General features: G+C 52.5%; 3 protein-coding genes across 7 annotated transcripts in view; all 3 read left to right on the forward strand.

Moving 5' to 3' along the window:
* Tcf25 (transcription factor 25) overlaps positions 1-6,848 on the forward strand; it is a 32,074-nt gene extending 25,226 nt beyond the window's left edge. The window contains exons 14-19 of one of the 5 annotated variants that reach the window (XM_021171046.2): positions 681-839; positions 1,255-1,345; positions 2,009-2,088; positions 3,659-3,731; positions 4,097-4,210; positions 6,172-6,848. In XM_021171046.2, the coding sequence (XP_021026705.1) occupies positions 681-839; positions 1,255-1,345; positions 2,009-2,088; positions 3,659-3,731; positions 4,097-4,210; positions 6,172-6,177 (523 nt within the window). In that variant the 3' untranslated portion in view covers positions 6,178-6,848. Of the gene's footprint in view, positions 1-680; positions 840-1,254; positions 1,346-2,008; positions 2,089-3,658; positions 3,732-4,096; positions 4,356-6,168 lie in introns of those variants that run through there. The other 4 variants (XM_021171045.2, XM_021171047.2, XM_021171048.2 and 1 more) reach the window with 4 other exon arrangements.
* Positions 6,849-10,686: 3,838 nt separating this feature from the next.
* Mc1r (melanocortin 1 receptor) lies at positions 10,687-12,099 on the forward strand. Its single transcript, XM_021169456.1, has one exon. It carries the CDS (start codon positions 10,783-10,785, stop codon positions 11,728-11,730), a length of 948 nt encoding a protein of 315 aa, XP_021025115.1. The 5' UTR covers positions 10,687-10,782; the 3' UTR covers positions 11,731-12,099.
* Positions 12,100-14,800: 2,701 nt separating this feature from the next.
* The window catches only part of Tubb3 (tubulin beta 3 class III), a 10,795-nt gene continuing 6,699 nt past the window's right edge, over positions 14,801-18,896 (forward strand). Inside the window, exon 1 of the mRNA XM_021169454.2 lies at positions 14,801-14,922. Coding sequence (XP_021025113.1) covers positions 14,866-14,922 — 57 coding nt within the window. The 5' untranslated portion in view covers positions 14,801-14,865. The remainder of the gene's footprint in view (positions 14,923-18,896) is intronic.

Below are 18,896 nucleotides of genomic sequence, written 5' to 3' on the forward strand. Positions count from 1 at the left end.
TGTGAGACTGTAGGTCCTGCTCCCTAGAGCCCTGCAGATGTGAGACTGTAGGTCCTGCTCCCTAAAAGAGGAGCGGATCCTGTCCTGGGGGCTGCCTGCCCATCTAGAGTAGTGGAGGCTGGCCCTGGAGCCACACCCATGTGCAGGGTGTTTCACTGTATGGGCAGGTGAGCAGCTGCCAGTCTCAAGCATGAGGCCCACTGGATGTTTCCTTAGAAGAGTTGTGGGCAGGGCGGGAAGCCAGGAGCCATAACCCGTGCGAAGAGAAGGAAGGTGGCGGGGCTCGTGACCGTTAGTATCATGAACTTTTCCAAGATTTCTAGACTGTCACATTTCTCAGAAACAAGAAAAAACACACAGAAAAAGCTGTGTCATGTGGTGGCTGCCATCCCTCTGCAGGTGCCCAGTCAGCAGCTGTAGGCCGGCCCTTGGTGCTGCTCCACACAGAAACAGAAACAGTCAGCTGAGTCCTTCCTTTCTCACATTCCTGTCCACTAAGTCCTCAAGCAACTCCAGCCGGGGGGGGGGGGGGGGATGTGCCAACCCCTGAGAAGGCAGAACGTCCTGCTCAGCAGCTGAGGGCTCGCCGCCTTTACTCCAAGGCACTAGGCTTCTCCTGGACATCCTTTGTCTCCCATGGAGCTCTGAGTAAGGTCCGCTTCAACCCTTGCTTTTCACAGCCAGCCTCCTGCCCTGGGCCAGCTGGTGAGTCTGTACCTGGGGAGGTCACACTTTCTTTGGAAAGAACCCGCCATTATGAGCTGGCTAGAGGAAAATGTCCATGAGGTTCTGCAAGCAGTGGATGCTGGAGACCCTGCTGTGGAGGCCTGTGAGAACAGGTGAGCTGAGCCTGGCAGGTCCACTAGAACCTAGCTCAGGGAGGAACCCTGCTGGCCTGAGTCCCTTCCGTGTGCCCTCCTGGGTCTTTATCGCAGCCATTGGGCCTCAGGTTTCAGTTTAGCTTTTGAAGGAGCCACCAGTGGTCCTGGGCGTGGCTGTTGCTGTGAAGTGTGTGGGGGTTATAGACCTGCTGTCCACATAAATGTGAAGTGTGTGGGGGTTGTGAACTTGCTGTCTATACAGATGTGAGGTGTGTGGGCTGGTAGCACAGCCTCAACCCAAGAGTGACAAGGGAAGCTTTACCAGAAGTCAGATAAGCCAGTGCATACCGGGGCTCTGCAGACTGGGTATGGGTGACTTGGCGCTTTGCACCGTGGGCGCCAATTTATCTGCTGTTGTCTACTCTGGCCTCAGGCGGAAAGTGTTGTACCAGCGTGCGCCCAGAAACATCCACCGCCACGTGATACTGTCTGAGATCAAGGAGGCTGTTGCTGCCCTACCCTCGGTAAGAGGGGTGTGGAATGTGTGCCAGTCATAGAATACAGCTACCCACTGGTCGGCCTGTATGCCGTATGGGTTGGAACTGGTGCAGAGGGTCCGTCCCCATGGCCAGTTTCTCTGGGTCTTCCTCACCATGTGACTACCTCGGTGAGCTATTCCAGCATGGTGTCACGCTATCTGTGACAGAGACCTAGGTCTTCCTCACAGAACCCTGTAGTAGTTCCTGTAACACATGCCCCTGCAGCAGAACCTCGGCTCTGCTCTCACTGATCCCTGTGTTTGGCTTCTAAGGTGTGGCCAAGGCTGGATCATTTGGTGAACCAGCAGCTCAGTGGGACCCAGTGGCTCCCATCCCTAGACCATGGTCTGCAGTCAGAACAGTCCCTCATTGGTGACATGAGTACAGATAGTGCCACCTGTGTAAAGTGCCCTTTGCCCTATGTCCACTGATTGGGGCAAAATGTCACATGTTCCCCCAGACTATTCTCTAGGAGAGACTGTTCCACCCAGACCTAAAGTTTCTTGGAGCAGAAACAGCCACTTCTGCCAGGTGTTGTCACTGCCTCCCGGCAGATAGGTCAAGTCTGAGGTGAAACCAGCTGAAGCTTTGGAATGCAAAGGTGGCCAGCACTGCTCCAGAATCTCTGTTTTGTGTCCTCTCCTTAAGGATGTGACCACACAGTCTGTGATGGGCTTTGACCCTCTGCCTCCCCTGGACACCATCTACTCTTACGTCAGACCAGAGAGGTACTGTCCCTGCTTTCTCCTCACGCCCACACAACCCACTTTGGTACTTTGGGGCTCACTGGGGCTGCCCTTACAGACTAGAAGGAAAATGGCAAACATGGGCTGAACAGGCCAATCCACTGGGGAGTAGGGAAACAGTGTGACACGGAGCTGCCTTGAGTCCCCAGAGGTCTGAGCACTTCCTGTGGGTTCTGTAGCAAGTTGAGAAGTGCAGAATAAGAAGCCACCTCTGGCCTGGTGCACTGCAGCAGACAGCAGACACCACGCCTAGAACCAAAGATGGGCAGCAGTCACATTTGTGTGGAACCTGTGGGGAAAATGCCTAAGAAGCACATGCCACACTGGGAAGTGACAGTCACCTGCTTTGTAGAAAGGTGTGCCCCAACCAAAGGGTGACAACTAGCCCTCCGCTATGTGCAAGCTGTCTCCCAAGAGCACAGTGTAAGGTCTAGTGAGTGCTGAAGGAAGGCCCGTGTGGCTTGGGGGGTGGGGGGGCAAGCGCTAACGTGGGCATGCCTGACTCACTGGCTGCTGTGTGCATGGGGCAGCTGTTAGAATCTGTGTCATGAAAGAGCTCTCTTCCCTTCCCTCCTAGACTTCACAGCTGCCCTACCTGGGTCCATTGCTCCCATGTCTGTCTCAGGCAAGAGCCACAGGCCTTCTCGACCCTGACAGGAGTAGTGAGTAGAGGCTTCCATTAAAGTTGTAGGTTAATATGAGAATTTTCAGTGTGGTCAGAAACATCCTACCAGGCTGTCATAGCCCAGCCATTCTAGTCTTCTACCGTGCTCATGGGGTCCCCAGACGTAAGTGTGACCACACTGTGCTATAGAGCTGTGCTTGGCCCCTGCAGGGACCTCCCAGGGATGCCATTACCTTTCCTGTCATCTTTTGTGACTGACCCGTCTTCCCCAGCATCATATACTGTAGCCACCTTGTAGTCTCTCCATGTGACCCAGCAGACGAGGTCCCTAAAGAGCCAGCATCTGGGGCTCCCTTCCCCCTTCCCTTGTTGCCCCTGGGCAGTGCTGACCCCAGATCCTATGCTTAGGGCCCAGAGCCTGAGCTCCACTCAAAGGCTGCTTGTCCCCAGCAGTTAGGAGAGTGGGTAGGGACAGCTGACCCGGGCTAGAACCCCACAGGGTCTGCTAACTTTAATTTTCTGACCCCTTTCCCTCCCTCCCTCTTCTCTCTTTCCCTTCCCTTTCCCCCTCCCTCCCTCTCCCTTCCCTTTCCCCCTCCCTCCCTCCCTCTCTCCCCTTTCCTTTCCTTTCCTTTCCTTTCCTTTCCTTTCCTTTCCTTTCCTTTCCTTTCCTTTCCTTTCCTTTCCTTTCCTTTCCTTTCCTTCCTTTCTCTCTTCCTCTCTTCCTCCCTTCCTTCCTTCCTTCCTTCCTTCCTTTCTCTCTCACTCTCTCCTTCCTTCCTTCCTTCCTTTCTCTCTCTCTCTCTCCTTCCTTCCTTCCTTCCTTTCTCTCTCTCTCTCTCTCTCTCTCTCTTCTTTCTTTCTTTCTTTCTTTCTTTCTTTCTTTCTTTCTTTCTTTCTTTCTTTCTTTCTTCTTTTAATTTTCAGGCTGAGTCCAGTCAGCCATGGAAACACAATCGCCCTCTTCTTCCGGTCACTGTTGCCAAATTACACCACCGAGGTATGTTGATTAAGCACGTTGGTCTTTCCCCTCCCAAGTTAACATGGGCAAGTCCTGCTCAGGGTGGAGGCAGAAACGGGTGAGACTGTACCCTGCCTGTGGTGCCATGCTTACAAGTGGGGACTTGGCCTGCTGGAGTTGCATTCTAAGGTGAGTGGTGTGGGCTGAGAGGTGGCTCAGCATCATGGTAGGTTGGCTTTGGCTAGGCGAGCGCATCTGGCTTTCTAGAGCAGCTTCTTCTTCTTCTGGGCAGGGACTTTGGGAGGGGACAGGCTCAATCTTGGGGCCTAAGTTGCCTCAGCCGTTGAACCCAGGATCTCAAGTCTATCCAGACAGTCCCCACTTAGCTGTGTCTCATTGTTCAGGGGGAGAGGCTGGAGGAAGGAGTGGCCGGGGGTCCGAACCGCAATCAAGGCTTGAACAGGCTGATGTTGGCCGTACGTGACATGATGGCCAACTTCCACTTCAACGACCTGGAGGTGCCTCGGGAGGACAATCCTGAGGGCGAGGGGGACTGGGACTGAACTGTCCAGATGCTGTGCCCAGAGCCGTGCAATCACGTTCCCGAATTCATTTCTGGTTGGAGTTAACCAGTTCCAAGTAGAAATGCTGACCGTGCCATCACCCGTGTCTTTTGTTTTCCCTCTGAAGGGAGTGGGTTATTCTCTGGGTGAGCTTCCTCCAGTGTCCTCAGAAACAGTCCCAGAAGCAGTGCGCCCCACACTGGATGCACCCTACCATGTGCCTCACACTTCAGCATTTGTAACATGGTGCATAGAAGGGTTGTCCCAGGGTCTGCAGTACCAGGACCCTATCTGCTCCTTGCTAGAGGGCACTGAACCTTCCACACATGCTACACTCAGCATGTTTGCAGCACTGAGGTCAAACCCAGGCCTGGCACATGGTCTGCTGCTGATTGACAGTCTCAGCCTGGGAACTTTAGAGGAAACTTGGAGGGCTGGAAGTGTCTCAGCTGGGCGGCTGCTCGCTTAGTATGCACAACACAAGCCAGTGGTGCTGGTGTTCGTGTGTAATCTTAGCATTCAAGCAGAGAGGGGGACAAGAGGATTAGAAGTTCAGGATCACCCTCTGCTACATAATTAAGTTCAAAGCCAGTCTTAGTCATATGAGACCCCATCTCAGAAGAGATGCATGAGGGGCCTAGAATTCAAAGAGAAGTTAAAAAAAAAAAAAAACAAGTTTGAGGCAAGAAATTGTCCTAAGCAGGTAAGGAATACTTTACAGAGATAAAAGGGTATTTGATCTAGGGATGAGTGGGGAACCTTGACCAAGAACCCCAGTCCAGTGGCAAGAACAAAGACCACAGCCAGGCAAGGCCGGAGGTCCGTGTCTCATAAGCTGTTGGTGGAAAGCTCCAGGCTGCTGAGGTGTTACAGCTGTGTCAGGTGTCTCCCAGGCAGCACTGACGGTTTGCACCCCACAGAGCCTAGGGGAGCCTCTAGTCTGTGGAGCAGAGTCTTAGCTGTGCAATGGCAGCGAGGGCCTCCTAAATCTTGGTCCATTGATGCCTTCCTGGAAGTCTACGTGTTTCAGACATCACTGGATGATTTGGTATGGAGTACACCCAAAACATGCTTTAGGATTGTCCTGAGCCATTGGCTCAGGAAGTAACGGTACTGGCTGGCAGGCCCGATGGCCTCAATTCAGTCCCCAGGATTCATGTGCTGGACTCATGTCCTGTAGCTTGTCCTCTGACCTCCACACATACACTGCCATGTGCACACCTACAGAATTACACCCAGGAAATGGAAAAGGGACAGCTTGGGGTTAAAGCGCTGTGCAGAGGCCCAGGCTGTGAACTTAAAGCACACATGGAGGGTGACTCACAACTACCCATGATTCCAGCTCCAGTGTACACTTAAGGAGGTCTCTTAATAGGTGCTCTGGGGCAAGGGGCCCTGGATGTGACTGAGCAGTGGCCCAGAGCACTGCCCATTCAGCAGGATATTGAGGGCTGACTTGTTTCCATCTATCAGCCTAATGTCATAGCCCATTCCTAAGTGGGCCATTTACAGGAGGGACTCCGTGGTCAACGTACATGCCTGGTAAGAGGTCAAAGGTCACATGAATTGGTGCTGAATGTCTTTTTTTCTCCAGCATGAATTGGCAAGGCCATGAAGTCTGGATACAGGCTCTACAACTTCTGCTTATGGGTCAGCAGGGGCCTGGGAGGGCAGGCCTAAGGGGCATGGCTCCCACCAGTTGCCTCACCTATCCCTGGGTTTGGTGGGATGATCTACACCCAGTCCTGGGGAGGGCTACTGCTGAGATGGGCCTCAATCAATGTGAGTTTCCAAGTTGAAATGGCCTGTGGTGAGTTTCAGCCAAGGGGAGGAAGGACTGCCTAGGAATGGATGTATGTTGTGGAAATGACAAGCAAGCACGGAAAACCTGGCATCCTGCCTCTTCCTTTCAGCAGCTGTAAGTCCATCCGGATGAGGATGTGACATCTGGAGCTGCAGCAGCTATTCTGCAACCACGTGACAACGAATTCCAAAATGAAGAGCCATGCTCTAGGAACAGTGAAGCAGAGGATACCCCAGGCCTTCAGGAACGTTCCACCTGCAGGCCTGTTTCCTGAGAGGCCGTCAGATGATCGGCTTCAGAAGTGTTGCTCAGCCTTGCAACTGAATTCATTTCTAATGGTGAAAAACAAAACCAGTCCCTCACACCACCTGTGGATCATCATCGGGAAAAGTAACTTTCTGAGACAGAGTCTCACTGTGTAGCCCGTAGTGGCCTGGAGCTTGCTATGTAGACCAGTCCGCCCTTTACTCTGTAGACCAGGCTGGCCTCGGAGATCCGCCTGCCTCTGTCTCCCAAATGTTAGGATTAAAAGAGTGCACCACCACACCTAACCTGCATGTCATCTCAACAGCTTTAAAGTCTGGCCTGTCACCCAGGTAGGGGTGACAGTGTATCCCGCTCCTCCCGTACCTCCCTGGCCCCTCCTCAGTCTCCCAAGAGGCGCCTGCCTATGTGTTCTGTGCAGAATTGTTGGTCATTTGTGCATTTTCATGTAGTCAGGGAGAAAATCTGTTTGCTGCCTCTCAGAGAAAGTTCACAAGAAATGAAAGACTTTGAAACAAAACCATGGTGATACGGCCTTTTTAACTTTGTTTTTTATGTGTGTGGGTGTTTTGCCTGAGTGTGTCTGTGCACTGTGTACGTGCCCACAGAAACCAGAAAAGGACATACAAAGAGGCTGTTGGATCCCTTGGAACTGGAGTCAATATCCCTTTTTCCTTTCTATTTCTTTTTGTTGTTTATCTATTTGCTTATTTTTCGAGACAGGGTTTCTCTATGTAGCTTTGGCTGTCCTGTCCTCCTGTCCTGGAACTTGCATTTTATGTGAGGCTGGCCTCGAACTCACAGAGGTCCGCCTCCTCTGCCTCCTAAGTGCTTGGATTAAAGGCATGCGCTACCATGGCTCAGCTATCACATTTCTTAGTCAGCTTGTGAATGGTGAAAAGCAAACCCGTGTCCTCTGGAAGAGCAGCCAGTGCTGTTCACTACTGAGCCAGAGCCATCAGAGAGCCCCAGGCATGGGCTTCCTGGGAACCTGTGCTGTCCTGTGTGACCAGAGCCAGAAGGGACATGCTCACATGGCCTGAGGGCTTTCCAGATCTAAAGACAGGACTGAGCCTCTCCCCATTGGCATGCCGGCTGCTCCTTGCCTCACAGATGCCCCCTTAGTCAGTCTCCAGGCATTACCCCCTGATAAGTAGGTACATGCTCCTGTGTGCCATGCGTCACGTATTTCTCCAAGGGCCACTGAGAAGTCAGCCTTGAAGTATGAGGTTGAGGCTATTCGGCCCCATCACAGCATAGCAGAAGCTGGCTCTCCCGGCTCTGCTCTGCTGTTCCCTTCTCTGGAGGTTCTAGCAGTTGTACCATCACCATCCAAATGAGTCCCACGGCGTGCATAGTCACCCTCCTCTCAATACTCAGCAGCAGGGGCTTGCAGGGAGGATGTGGCTGCCTCTGCCAGAGACTGTTTGGTTCTGCCTCCCTTTGAAGTTAGATTGTCTGGAGGGTAAACTGTAGTTGTCTCAAAGAGTTCATTCTGAAGCCAGAAATACCAACATCTCTGAAATGCTATGGCACAGGAAGTTAGGGCAGGGGGGGGACACTTGGTCTTTCATGTCCCAGAAGGGAAAAGTGGCCTGCAGTTCCAGGATGCCTAGGTATCATGTGGCTTCAGAGGCTAGACCCACATGCCTCCACAGCCATGGCTCTGGCCATCCCATCGGAGCTGAGACCTCCACTAGAAGCAGAACAAGGCACAAGATGCAGGCAGCAGACAGCTGGATGAATGTGGCAGTGTCAGCCCTGCCTCTACAGGCTTCCGTGGAGGCTTGGGACACTCAGGCCACCCAGAGTCACTATGTCATCCTCTGTCCTGAGGGTGTGAACAGTTTGTAAAACAGGTCCACCAGTGTGGAAGGTGGTTTGGCTAGATCTGCTGAAGCTGAAGATTACCCGGGTCCTGTCTGCAGGGTTGTACTAGTCGGTATCATTCACATAAGCACGTGTGTGTGTGTGTGTGTGTGTGTGTGTGTGTGTGTGTGTGTGCCAGACGGTGTACAGGACCTACCAACAGCTGGTCATGATGAGGCTGGCCACAGGCTGCCAAATGTCCAGCATGGGCCATCGACATGGTGGACGCTGCACAACCTGAATGTCTTAATCACCTAACTAACAAGGTGACTTAGTGTGAACAAAGTATAACCCTGAAGATTCTTTTCGGTATGAGGTTCTGAGACAGTGGATAATCCTGAGGCCCAGGGAGGCCCAACACAACTCTGCTATAAGTTGTATCTTATCAATCGATCCGGGAAAGTAGACCTGACCACGTCTGACTTAGAGGGTGTCACTTCTATTTGTCATTTACTGCAGGGTTGTTAAAAGAGTAAGTGGGGGGGCTGGGGAGATGGCTCAGTGGGTAAGAACGCCCGACTGCTCTTCCGAAGGTCCAGAGTTCAAATCCCAGCAACCACATGGTGGCTCACAACCATCTGTAAAGAAATCTGACTCCCTTTTCTGGAGTGTCTGAAGACAGGGACAGTGTACTTACATATAATGAATAAATAAATAAATAAATAAATAAATAAATAAATAAAATCTTAAAAAAAAAAAAAAGGGTAAGTGGGAAACCTAAGGCCAGCGTCTGTTAATGGATGCTGTAAGTGGAGCTCACAGCTGCTCTGTGACTTGGGAACCGCCTTGTGAGCAGACGTTGCCAGAGTTGGCAGAGGAGGAACTGACTCCTAGTTGAACATGGTCGAGCACACATTTAGGGAGGCAGGTCTAGTTCAGGTTCCATAGTGAGACCCTGTCTCAAGACAACAGAAATGACTCTTAAGGGGACTGTTACAGACACTGAAAGTGCCCTCCAGCGAAGCCCTGCCTCACTCCCCTGCTGCCTTTCTCTTCTTTTTTTCTTTTTTCTTTTTTTCCAAACAGGGTTTCTCTGAGTAGCCCTGGCTGTCCTGGAACTTACTCTGTAGACCAGGCTGGCCTCGAACTCAGAAATCCACCTGCCTCTGCCTTGCCAGTGCTGGGATTAAAGGCGTGCGCCACCACGCTCGGCTTCTGCTGCCTTTCTTAAGATACTCTCCTCACCTGTATGCAGAAGGGGCCATCCAGTGCTACTGAGACAGCATTGGATACCATGGAGAGGGCCCAGCAGCAACCAAGGGTGGGTTGATACCACCACTGCGTGCTGTCCTAACCACTATAAATAGTCACATGCCCAGCTGCTGGCCCACAGAGGCTGGGGACAGAGATCTGCCCTGATGTGGTTCCTGGCTCCAGGGCTAGCATGTGCTCCACAGCGGAAATGAGACGCCTCAAGGGAAGGGGTGGGGGTTGGGGGGTGAGAATAAGAAGATGGGATGTGACTGACCAAAGCTTGCTGGCCAATAGCCTCAGGGCCCCCTCTAGTCAGACAGCTTCCTACCACACCCAGAACTGTAGTTAAGGGAGGCTTCAGCAAGCTTGGGCCCATGAGGGACTTAAGCATCAGCTCTACCAGAGCTCATCTGAGCCCCTTCATATAGGGCTCTTTCCTGCCTGGGCCCTGCCTCTAGTTGTTGATTCTCAAAGTTCTTGGACCAGCCCCTAAAGCTACCTTGAAGTCAGTAGCGGAGTTGCTGCTATATGAACACATCTTCAGCTTCAGGTAGAAGTGCCACTGCCATTGGCACACTTCTAATGGAGAGTGGGGGTGAAGGTGGGAGGTAGGGGTGCCTCATTCACACCCAGTGGCTGCCTGAGGCAGCACAGCCTGAGAGAGAGGAAGGAGGTTTCAGACAACCCAGGAAAGTGATTTTTGAAGTGGGTTTGGAGCTTTAGGTAGGGCCACTCGGGGCAGGTTCTAGTGAGGCTGAATGCCTGAAAGAGATTGGTAAGTCACAGGGGCTTTGAACACAAAAGGGAGAGGCAAGACCCTGTGTTGGGAGTCCAGAGCTAGGTTTTCCGGTTTCTCGGTGCTGCCTATGCCCCCTAGAGGCAGCCTGGGGCACTACACATCCCTGGCACATGCCCATCATGTGGCCACCCTCAGGAGGAGGGGCTCCAGGGCCGAGTTAAAAGATTAAGAGAAAAGCTCCCTTCTTCCCCAGAGTCCAGTCTACCCTGGCTTGGCGAGGGAAGGGAACCAGACATATATCAGAGGCAAGTAACCAAGAAGTCTGGAGGTGTCGAGTTTAGAAATGTCTCTACCTGAGCCACTTGGGAAGAGACAGGGAGAACAGCAGAAGGCTAAGCTCCTTCACACTGGCAGTAAGAGTCCATGAGCAGATCTCAGGGTCCTCGGCAGGAAGTGTCTATGCCATGCCCAGGCTGGCCTGTCCAGCCAGAAAGAACACAAGTGTAAAGGAAAATCGGAGCGTGCCCGTATGGAAAGAGGCCGGTCTGAGGGATGTCAGAGACCCCCGACAACAACATGAACTGAATCAGAAGCTGGGGGCTGATACCACCTGGAGCTGCAGCCTCCACGGACCACTTCCTACTTCCTGACAAGACTATGTCCACTCAGGGGCCCCAGAAGAGTCTTCTGGGTTCTCTCAACTCCAATGCCACTTCTCACCTTGGACTGGCCACCAACCAGTCAGGGCCGTGGTGCCTGCATGTGTCCATCCCAGATGGCCTCTTCCTCAGCCTGGGGCTGGTGAGTCTGGTTGAGAATGTGCTGGTTGTGATAGCCATCACCAAAAACCGCAACCTGCACTCGCCCATGTATTACTTCATCTGCTGCCTGGCCCTGTCTGACCTGATGGTGAGTGTCAGTATCGTGCTGGAGACTACGATCATCCTGCTGCTGGAGGCGGGCGTCCTGGTGGCCCGAGTGGCTTTGGTGCAGCAGCTGGACAACCTCATTGATGTGCTCATCTGTGGCTCCATGGTGTCCAGTCTCTGCTTCCTGGGTGTCATTGCTATAGACCGCTACATCTCTATCTTCTATGCGTTGCGTTATCACAGCATTGTGACGCTGCCCCGGGCACGACGGGCTGTCGTGGGCATCTGGATGGTCAGCATCGTCTCCAGCACCCTCTTTATCACCTACTACAAGCACACGGCTGTCCTGCTCTGTCTCGTCACTTTCTTTCTAGCCATGCTGGCACTCATGGCGATTCTGTACGCCCACATGTTCACGAGAGCGTACCAGCATGCTCAGGGCATTGCCCAGCTCCACAAAAGGCGGCGGTCCATCCGCCAAGGCTTCTGCCTCAAGGGTGCCGCCACCCTTACTATCCTTCTGGGGATTTTCTTCCTGTGCTGGGGCCCCTTCTTCCTGCATCTCTTGCTCATCGTCCTCTGCCCTCAGCACCCCACCTGCAACTGCATCTTCAAGAACTACAACCTCTTCCTCCTCCTCATCATCCTCAGCTCCACTGTTGACCCCCTCATCTACGCTTTCCGCAGCCAGGAGCTCCGCATGACCCTCAAGGAGGTGCTGCTGTGCTCCTGGTGACCAGAGGGCGCTGGGCAGAGGGTGACAGTGATATCCAGTGGCCTGCATCCTGTGAGACCCCAGGTACTCACCCCTTCCTCATCTCCATTTGTCTAAGGGTCGACAGTATGAACTTTAAAATAGAAGCCCAGAGTGCCTGGGGCCAAGAGAAAGGGTAACAGTGACTGCAGGGCTCACCCAGGGCAGCTACGGGAAGTGGAGACAGGGATGGGAACTCTAGCCCTGAGCAAGGGTCAGACCACAGACTCCTGAAGAGCTTCACCTCTCCCCACCTACAAGGCAACTCCTGTTCAGCCCTTCAGTTCACTCAGCCTGGGCTCTCTACTGCTGGGACAGACATGAAATCTCTAAGTTAAAAGAATGACAGACAAGCCGGGCAGTGGTGGCGCACGCCTTTAATCCCAGCACTGGGGAGGCAGAGGCAGGCGGATTTCTGAGTTCGAGGCCAGCCTGGTTTACAAAGTGAGTTCCAGGACAGCCAGGGCTTTACAGAGAAACCCTGTCTCCAAAAAAAAAAAAAAAAAAAAAAAAAAAAAAGAATGACAGACAAGAGTTAAGGGGAGCACTACTCTTGGTGGAGGCTTCTGTTAGGAGGATTTGTGGCCATGAAAACCCACCCATAGCCATTCAGTAGGCAGCTTAAGGAAGTGAGATCCTTCCTCAGAACACGGAGCAGAATTGTAGAATGTGCATCTTTCAGGAGGGACCTACCCATTTGCACAAGCGGTGTGGGACTGACCTAAAAATGGCTCCTGGGAATCCCAAGAGGTGGGCACCCAACTGCTCACACCAGCAGGCTACTCTGTCAAGTGCCTCCTTCAGCTTCAGGGGAGGCTGTTGGCTTATCACTGACCACAGCCTGTGCTCTGAGCCAGGAAGCAGTTGAAATGCTAAGGTCAGAGGGAGGGAACCTCCTCGCCATCTTCCCTAGCTCTCTCCAGAAGCTGATTGAAGTTTGGGTGAGAGGACAGGGAGAGTGGTCACATTCGGGAGATGGGAGTCTCAGAAGCCACAGCTAGCTGCCTGCCTGATTTAGGAAACCACGGTCCCAAAAGGGCACCAAGGACCCCAGTCAGGCGGTCTTGGCTTCCTCTATATGACTAAAAACTCCAGATCAGAGCAAGCAGCAGCAGGTTCAGGAAAAGTTTCCTCTTGCCTCTATGGTGACAAGACTCTCTTTGTTCAGGCTCCTTCCGATTCATCCATACACTGTAGCAGGACCGCAGCATCTCAGCCCCTGATATGACACATCCGTAACCTTGGCCAGAGCCTGTCCCTTTCCTGCACCCCCCGCCCCCATGTGTAGGACTTTCATCCCACTTTGAGCTCTCCCAAGGAGCCCAGGGGTGGAGAGTCCCTGAGGCACACGTAGGGACCAGGACGAGGGGCTGAGGTCTGTTTCTATGGGACACTGCCCTCTGGGAGGAGGTGGGGTGGTCTCAGTGCCCTGTCAGACTTGGGAATTAGACAAAACCTCTCAAGAGTATCTGAGTCACCTGGGGTGAACGAAGAAGCTTGCAGATCCCTGAGCCTTTCTGCTGCTACAACCTGGGGTTCCTGCAGCAGAGTCTATCTTGAGTCCCCACTGATACTGAACACTTCTTTGTCCTCCTCCTTGGGGTGGCCTCTCAGTCGGGAGTGAGATGCCCTCAACCATCAAGTCAGGAAATGGCACCAGGCCAGGACCTAGCCACACTATCAGCTCCAGCCCTGCTGGACTGAGGTTGGAAGCTGGTTCCCGGCAGGGCCAGCCTTTGCTGGAAGACAGGGCCATGAGTCAGCCTTTAGCCTGACACCATAGCTCTCTGGGGACACAGAGAGCTCTGGCCTGATGTCATCTGTCAGAGAGGCATCCCAGGCCTCTGGATGCTTCTAAGCATCTTCTCTGTCCAGACAAGGAGACAGAGACAGATGCTCACCCAATCCTTCTTGAGCCAGGCCAGCTGGAACCACAGAAAGCCACATCATGGACACATTGTGGGGGAGGGGCATCTCTTGAGAACAAAAGACCCATTTCTAAACTCTTGGATGCTTCCCCTCAGAGAAAGTTGTATGGGCAGCTGCTCTATCCAGCGTGCATCTGTGCGTGCAAACTGGACGAAGGCATCTGCAGGTGTTTTTAAGCCTTTTAGCGGCTCTTGTGAAATGAATGTTTGTGGACCGTACTATTGTCTCAGATTCTTCCCAAAGAATTTTCTGTCACTGAAATATCAAATAGTCCTCATAAGGTGTCAGTGATCCTAGATGAGTGTTAAATCAGTGTTGTCTGTGAACACATTGCATGTCCTCGATTCTGCTTCCCAATGGGCCCCCTCCACACACAGTCTCCTTACCTAGGTAGCTCCAGCTCACTCCGTGCCCCCTCTTCGCCCTCACTTTTACCAAAAGCACAAGGGTACCAATGACATCAGGCATGGCTCAGACGAAAAAGACTGTTCAACATGCTCCACTGAGTGGGTTGTATATCCTTAGAATCTTCCAGAGATAATCATGGAGCAGGGGTACTTGCCAGATACTGTGTGTGCATCCTCACACCCCAGGTACATTTGCACCCTCGCCGCAGTCCTTTGTGGAGCCGCGGACTGGTAGCTCTCTCTCTCTACCAGAAAATAGTGAACTCAGAGTTTGGAGCTATAATCCGCCACCCTCCCGACTAGCGTTCCCAGGTCTTCACAGAGGTCTCAAGAAGGGTTCGGCTTCCCCTGCCTCTCCCACCTCAAGCGACTCGGCGGACTCAGAGAATATGGGTCTTGATTCTTAAGCACTTGAGAGAAAGAAAGACCCTCTTCACAAAGCTGCAGGGTGGGGATGGGACAGGCACAAAATGGGGAGGGCAGCTACTGGGGTGGGGCACTAAGGGGCCTGGGTTCTATTGTCCCCAGAGCGGATCGCCCACCGGTGGCCCCTCCTCCGAAGGCGCGGCCAGACATGCTCCGCATTGTGCGGGCGGATCTCGGTGCCGGTGCTGATGCTGCAGAGCCTGCCGCATTGTGCGGCGCTCCAGCATTGGCCCGTAGCGCTTACATCAGCCAGCGAGGGCGGGGCAGCCTATTATAAGAGGGCGCGGCGGAGGCTGCCGATCCTCCGCAGCCTGCTGTCCGCCTGCCTTTTCGTCTCTAGCCGCGTGAAGTCAGCATGAGGGAGATCGTGCACATCCAGGCCGGCCAGTGCGGCAACCAGATAGGGGCCAAGGTGAGGCTGAGTCGTCCGGCATCCTGCGCCAGTCCCAGGGCGGTGGGGGGAGGGAGAGAAAGGCGGCTCTGGGAGCCGCTAGCGGAACAAAGGGAAGAGCCCAGCCCCTTGCCCGGCTCCTGGGACCCCGGGGTCCCCAATCGGTTCCCCTCAATCGCGCCACTCTGCTCTGCGCCCAGGTTGCAGCAGAAGGCTGGGGGTAACCCTCTGACTCGCATTCCCATCCATTCTGCGCACCCCCACACACCATCAGGTACAGGGGAAATGGTTGGGGGGCGCCGACTGGGCGTGGCCTTCTTTGAGGCTGCCACTTAAGCCTTGAGTAAGATGGGTGTGTCGGGCAACTTTGGGTGGGGCTCTCCCCTAAAACCATAATGACTGTACATGCCTGGATCCCCACTGGAGAACAGTCTTCAGGGAGCAAGGCCGCCTTCACATCCCCAACCTTGTTCAGCTCACCCAGTTTCCTTGCCCCACCCTGTTCCTTTGTTGGAGAAGTTCGGCCTGCACTCCAATGACCTTGATCCAGAACTGGACTCTGAAAATCTCCCATCTCTAACTGTGCGCTCCCAAGGCCTCCCAGTCGGGATTGAGCACAGAACAAAGCCGACTGCAAGGATTGCCTCAATTTCCCCTCTATTGTTAGCCCGCATCCAGGTGTTGAAGCCAAGGCAAAAGAAAAAGAAAAAGAAAAAGAAAAAGCACGGGGGGGGGGGCGGGGTTGGTGCAGTGACTCCGCAATCCTACTATCATTAGTGAGGTAGCTGTCCTGTTTCCAAGTCCTTAGGAGACTGTTCCCTACCCAAGGTCACACAGCAAGTGGAAGACAGAACTACTTGATTCCTGCAGAAGCCCAGCCTCCACTTGGGTTGCATTTGAGTGGGTGGGGTCAGCTACCTCAATCTTCTCCCTTCTGAACATGAAACGGGAGCTTTGTCCAGATGGATGCTGGACAGGGCTTAGGGATGCTAGTTCCCAAAGGAGGAGGTTGGGTAGACAGGTCCTGGGAGGGAGGGGACGCGAAGCAAAGAGTACCTCTGGAGGCTGTTGCCATAGAAACCGGGCAGGAACAAAAAAGCTAATTACCACGGGCTGGGCCAGTCACGTGGCTGACATGTAAATTACAAGTTTGGCTCTCGGGTGGAGGTTCCTCTAGTTAAAGGGGAAGGGAAACGGCACACAGCACCACGGAGACTCCCTAATCACAGAGGAGACAGCTGCTTCTGTCCTACAAGGGAAATTTGGGCGGGGTTGGGGGGGTGGCGGGTAGGGGGGCATACAGAGGAAGCTTTAAGGCAGGGGCCTCAGATCAAATCAGGACTCCTGGGATGATCACTGACAGCTGCCCTGGCCTGAAGGGAGGGTGAGGGCTCATTAATGTGGTCACAGGTGCCAGGCTTTCCCTGAACGAACATCTGCTCCTGAAAGGGCCTGGGGTGAGTGGGGGAGGGAAGGTTTGCTATCGGAAGGCCTGTTTGGTGACCTTGCTGCATCTGTGCTGTACTGTGCTCTCCCCTGGGTCTCCTGTTGAGTAAGGACCTAGAAGTCAGGTCCACCACCACGCCCAGGCTCCGTGTGTTGCGCTATGGCCGCAGAACATTCCTGAGTGCTGGACCCAGCTGAGGTCTCTTATGCTCCTCAGCACTGTGGCCCATAGGCTTGCCCATTTTTATTTTTAATATTTAGGGTTTTTTTTATAATTACGAGTGTTTAAATTTTTAATGCCAATTCTTTTTAACAATGCAAATAATGAGTACATTTTCTTCCATTTCCACCGGCTCCCTTCATAGTAATCAGTACAGGCGTTTTGGCAGGTTCCATCCAGCCCTCTGCCCTGGAAGATCTCTCAGAGACCAGACTGAAGGCCCAGGCCCTGTGGGACTTTACCTGCTTAGTGTCTGCCCCAGGCAAAATAAACTTCCTTGAGCAGATTTACTTCCTATTTTGGTAGCTGGCCTTAGGGTCCCTGCTGCGAGCTACAATGGAGAAAGTTCTCCCTAGCCACCTGCAGCAACTGAGGGAGTGGGCACAAAGCGCTGCTTTTTTGCTTATTGGTCTTTGGGTGGTCCCTGTCTTAGCACAAAGGACTGCTGGCTTCAGAGAGGTGACTGGGTAGAAGTATAGGCTGGGTGGGGACAGGGAGAGAAGTGTGAAGCCAGGAGAAATTACCGGGAAGCAGCCGAAAGGGGAGCATTAGCAATTCATAAGTTTCTCACCCGCTGTGAGCGTGTTAAAGCACCAGGCCCAGGCCTGTGCACTATTACACCTTATTACACCTTGTGAAGTGTGGTATGGGTATCACCCTCCCTTAAGGCTGAGAAAGATGAAGGTTATGGAAGCTGAGTCACTTCGCTGTAGATCACACCATGGATTTGGGCAAGGCAGGAATTTTAGTCTAGGTGTGTGCAGATGTGTCAAGGCGGGCGGTGACATGTGCCCCCACCAGCAGCAAATGTGACTGGCCTACCCTTTGTGTGCTCCCTTTGTTAGGGCCTGAGCTCCTAGATGCATTCTCCTATAAAGGGGTCCCCTAGTAAGTGTCTTTACGGAGCTTTTGTCTATGCCTCCTGTCTGTGCCCTATCAGCTGCCAGAACACACCCACCCCAGTCGAAGTCTCTGAAGGGTGTGACCCACTGGAGAGCCAATGGGCCCGGTGAGAAGGGTGCTGAGAGTTTTAGAGGAATTGAACATCTTACAGGGCTTTTGGTTCTGTCTTTGGGAGCCACACCCCAACTATGCTTCTGTTCATGTCTCACTACCCTGCTGTCTTCGGCGACCCTCGCCCCAAGTGGGTCAGCACCTCGGACAGCAGCCCCGCGGTTTGCAGACTGGAGCCTGGAGTTTAGATTGGGTTCACTGCACCGGGTGGTTTTCTTTTCTGTAGTGATGCTATTTCATTTATATAATTGTATTAATTTACATATTAAATAGTCTGCGGCAGTATTTTCTTATAAGGTCTTTTGTGTGCTCTTCCATGTTAGCATCTTAATTTGTAGCTCAGACTGGCCATGAACTCATGGTCCTCCAGCCTCCACCTTCTAAGTACTGGTATTACAGTTGTATTCTACTGGACTGGGAAGATTTTATTTTTGAATCACGTTTTATTATTTATAATTTATATGTTGATATGTTTCTCATGTTAAAATCGAAACACCGGATGGTGGAGATGTGGCTAAAGCACGTGTTTAGCATGTAAGAGGCCATTAGGTGTACACTCAAAGTTCCAGTTACTGGAGAGGCTGAGGCAGGAGGATTGACAAGATTGCTTCTTGATTCTAAAAAAAATAATAAAATAAAAGGAACACTGCAGATAAGGTATCCTACCATATATTAATTTTAAAATGTATATATTTAATTTAAATTGTGTGCGTGTGTGTGTGTGTGTGTACATGCCTGGCTCAAATACAGGTCAGAAGAGGCTATCAGACCTCTGAAACTGAAATTACACACAGTTGTGAGCCACCATGTGGGCAATGCTTGGAGCTGAACTTGAGTCTTCTATAACAACAGCCAAGTCTCCAGCCCATGGTGCACACCACATTTGTGCACACACACATGCACATGCCCATACTCACCCAAACTCAGACACACTTACACATAATTGAAAATAAAATAAAAATTTAAAATGTATTTATTTTTTGTATATGAGGACACTGTAGCTGTCTTTAGACACACCAGAAGAGGGCGTCAGATCCCATTACAGATGGTTGTGAGCCATTGTGTGGTTGCTGGGAATTGAACTTAGGACCTCTGGAAGGGCAGTCAGTGTTCTTAACCACTGAGCCATCTCTCTAGCCCAAAATAAAATTTAAAAAGTACACAAAAGAGATGAAATCCAGGGGCTGGTGAGATGGCTCAGTGGGTAAGAGCACCTGACTGCTCTTCCAAAGGTCCAGAGTTCAAATCCCAGCAACCACATGGTGGCTAACAACCATCCGTAACGAGATCTGGCGCCCTCTTCTGGAGTGTCTGA

This window comes from Mus caroli, chromosome 8 (genome assembly GCF_900094665.2).
Source record: "Mus caroli chromosome 8, CAROLI_EIJ_v1.1, whole genome shotgun sequence".
In the NCBI taxonomy this organism is placed as follows: Eukaryota; Metazoa; Chordata; class Mammalia; order Rodentia; family Muridae; genus Mus; species Mus caroli.

Bases quoted from the DNA above. Each gene is read 5' to 3' on its own strand.
- Mc1r (XM_021169456.1), top strand. From the start codon at position 10,783: ATGTCCACTCAGGGGCCCCAGAAGAGTCTTCTGGGTTCTCTCAACTCC.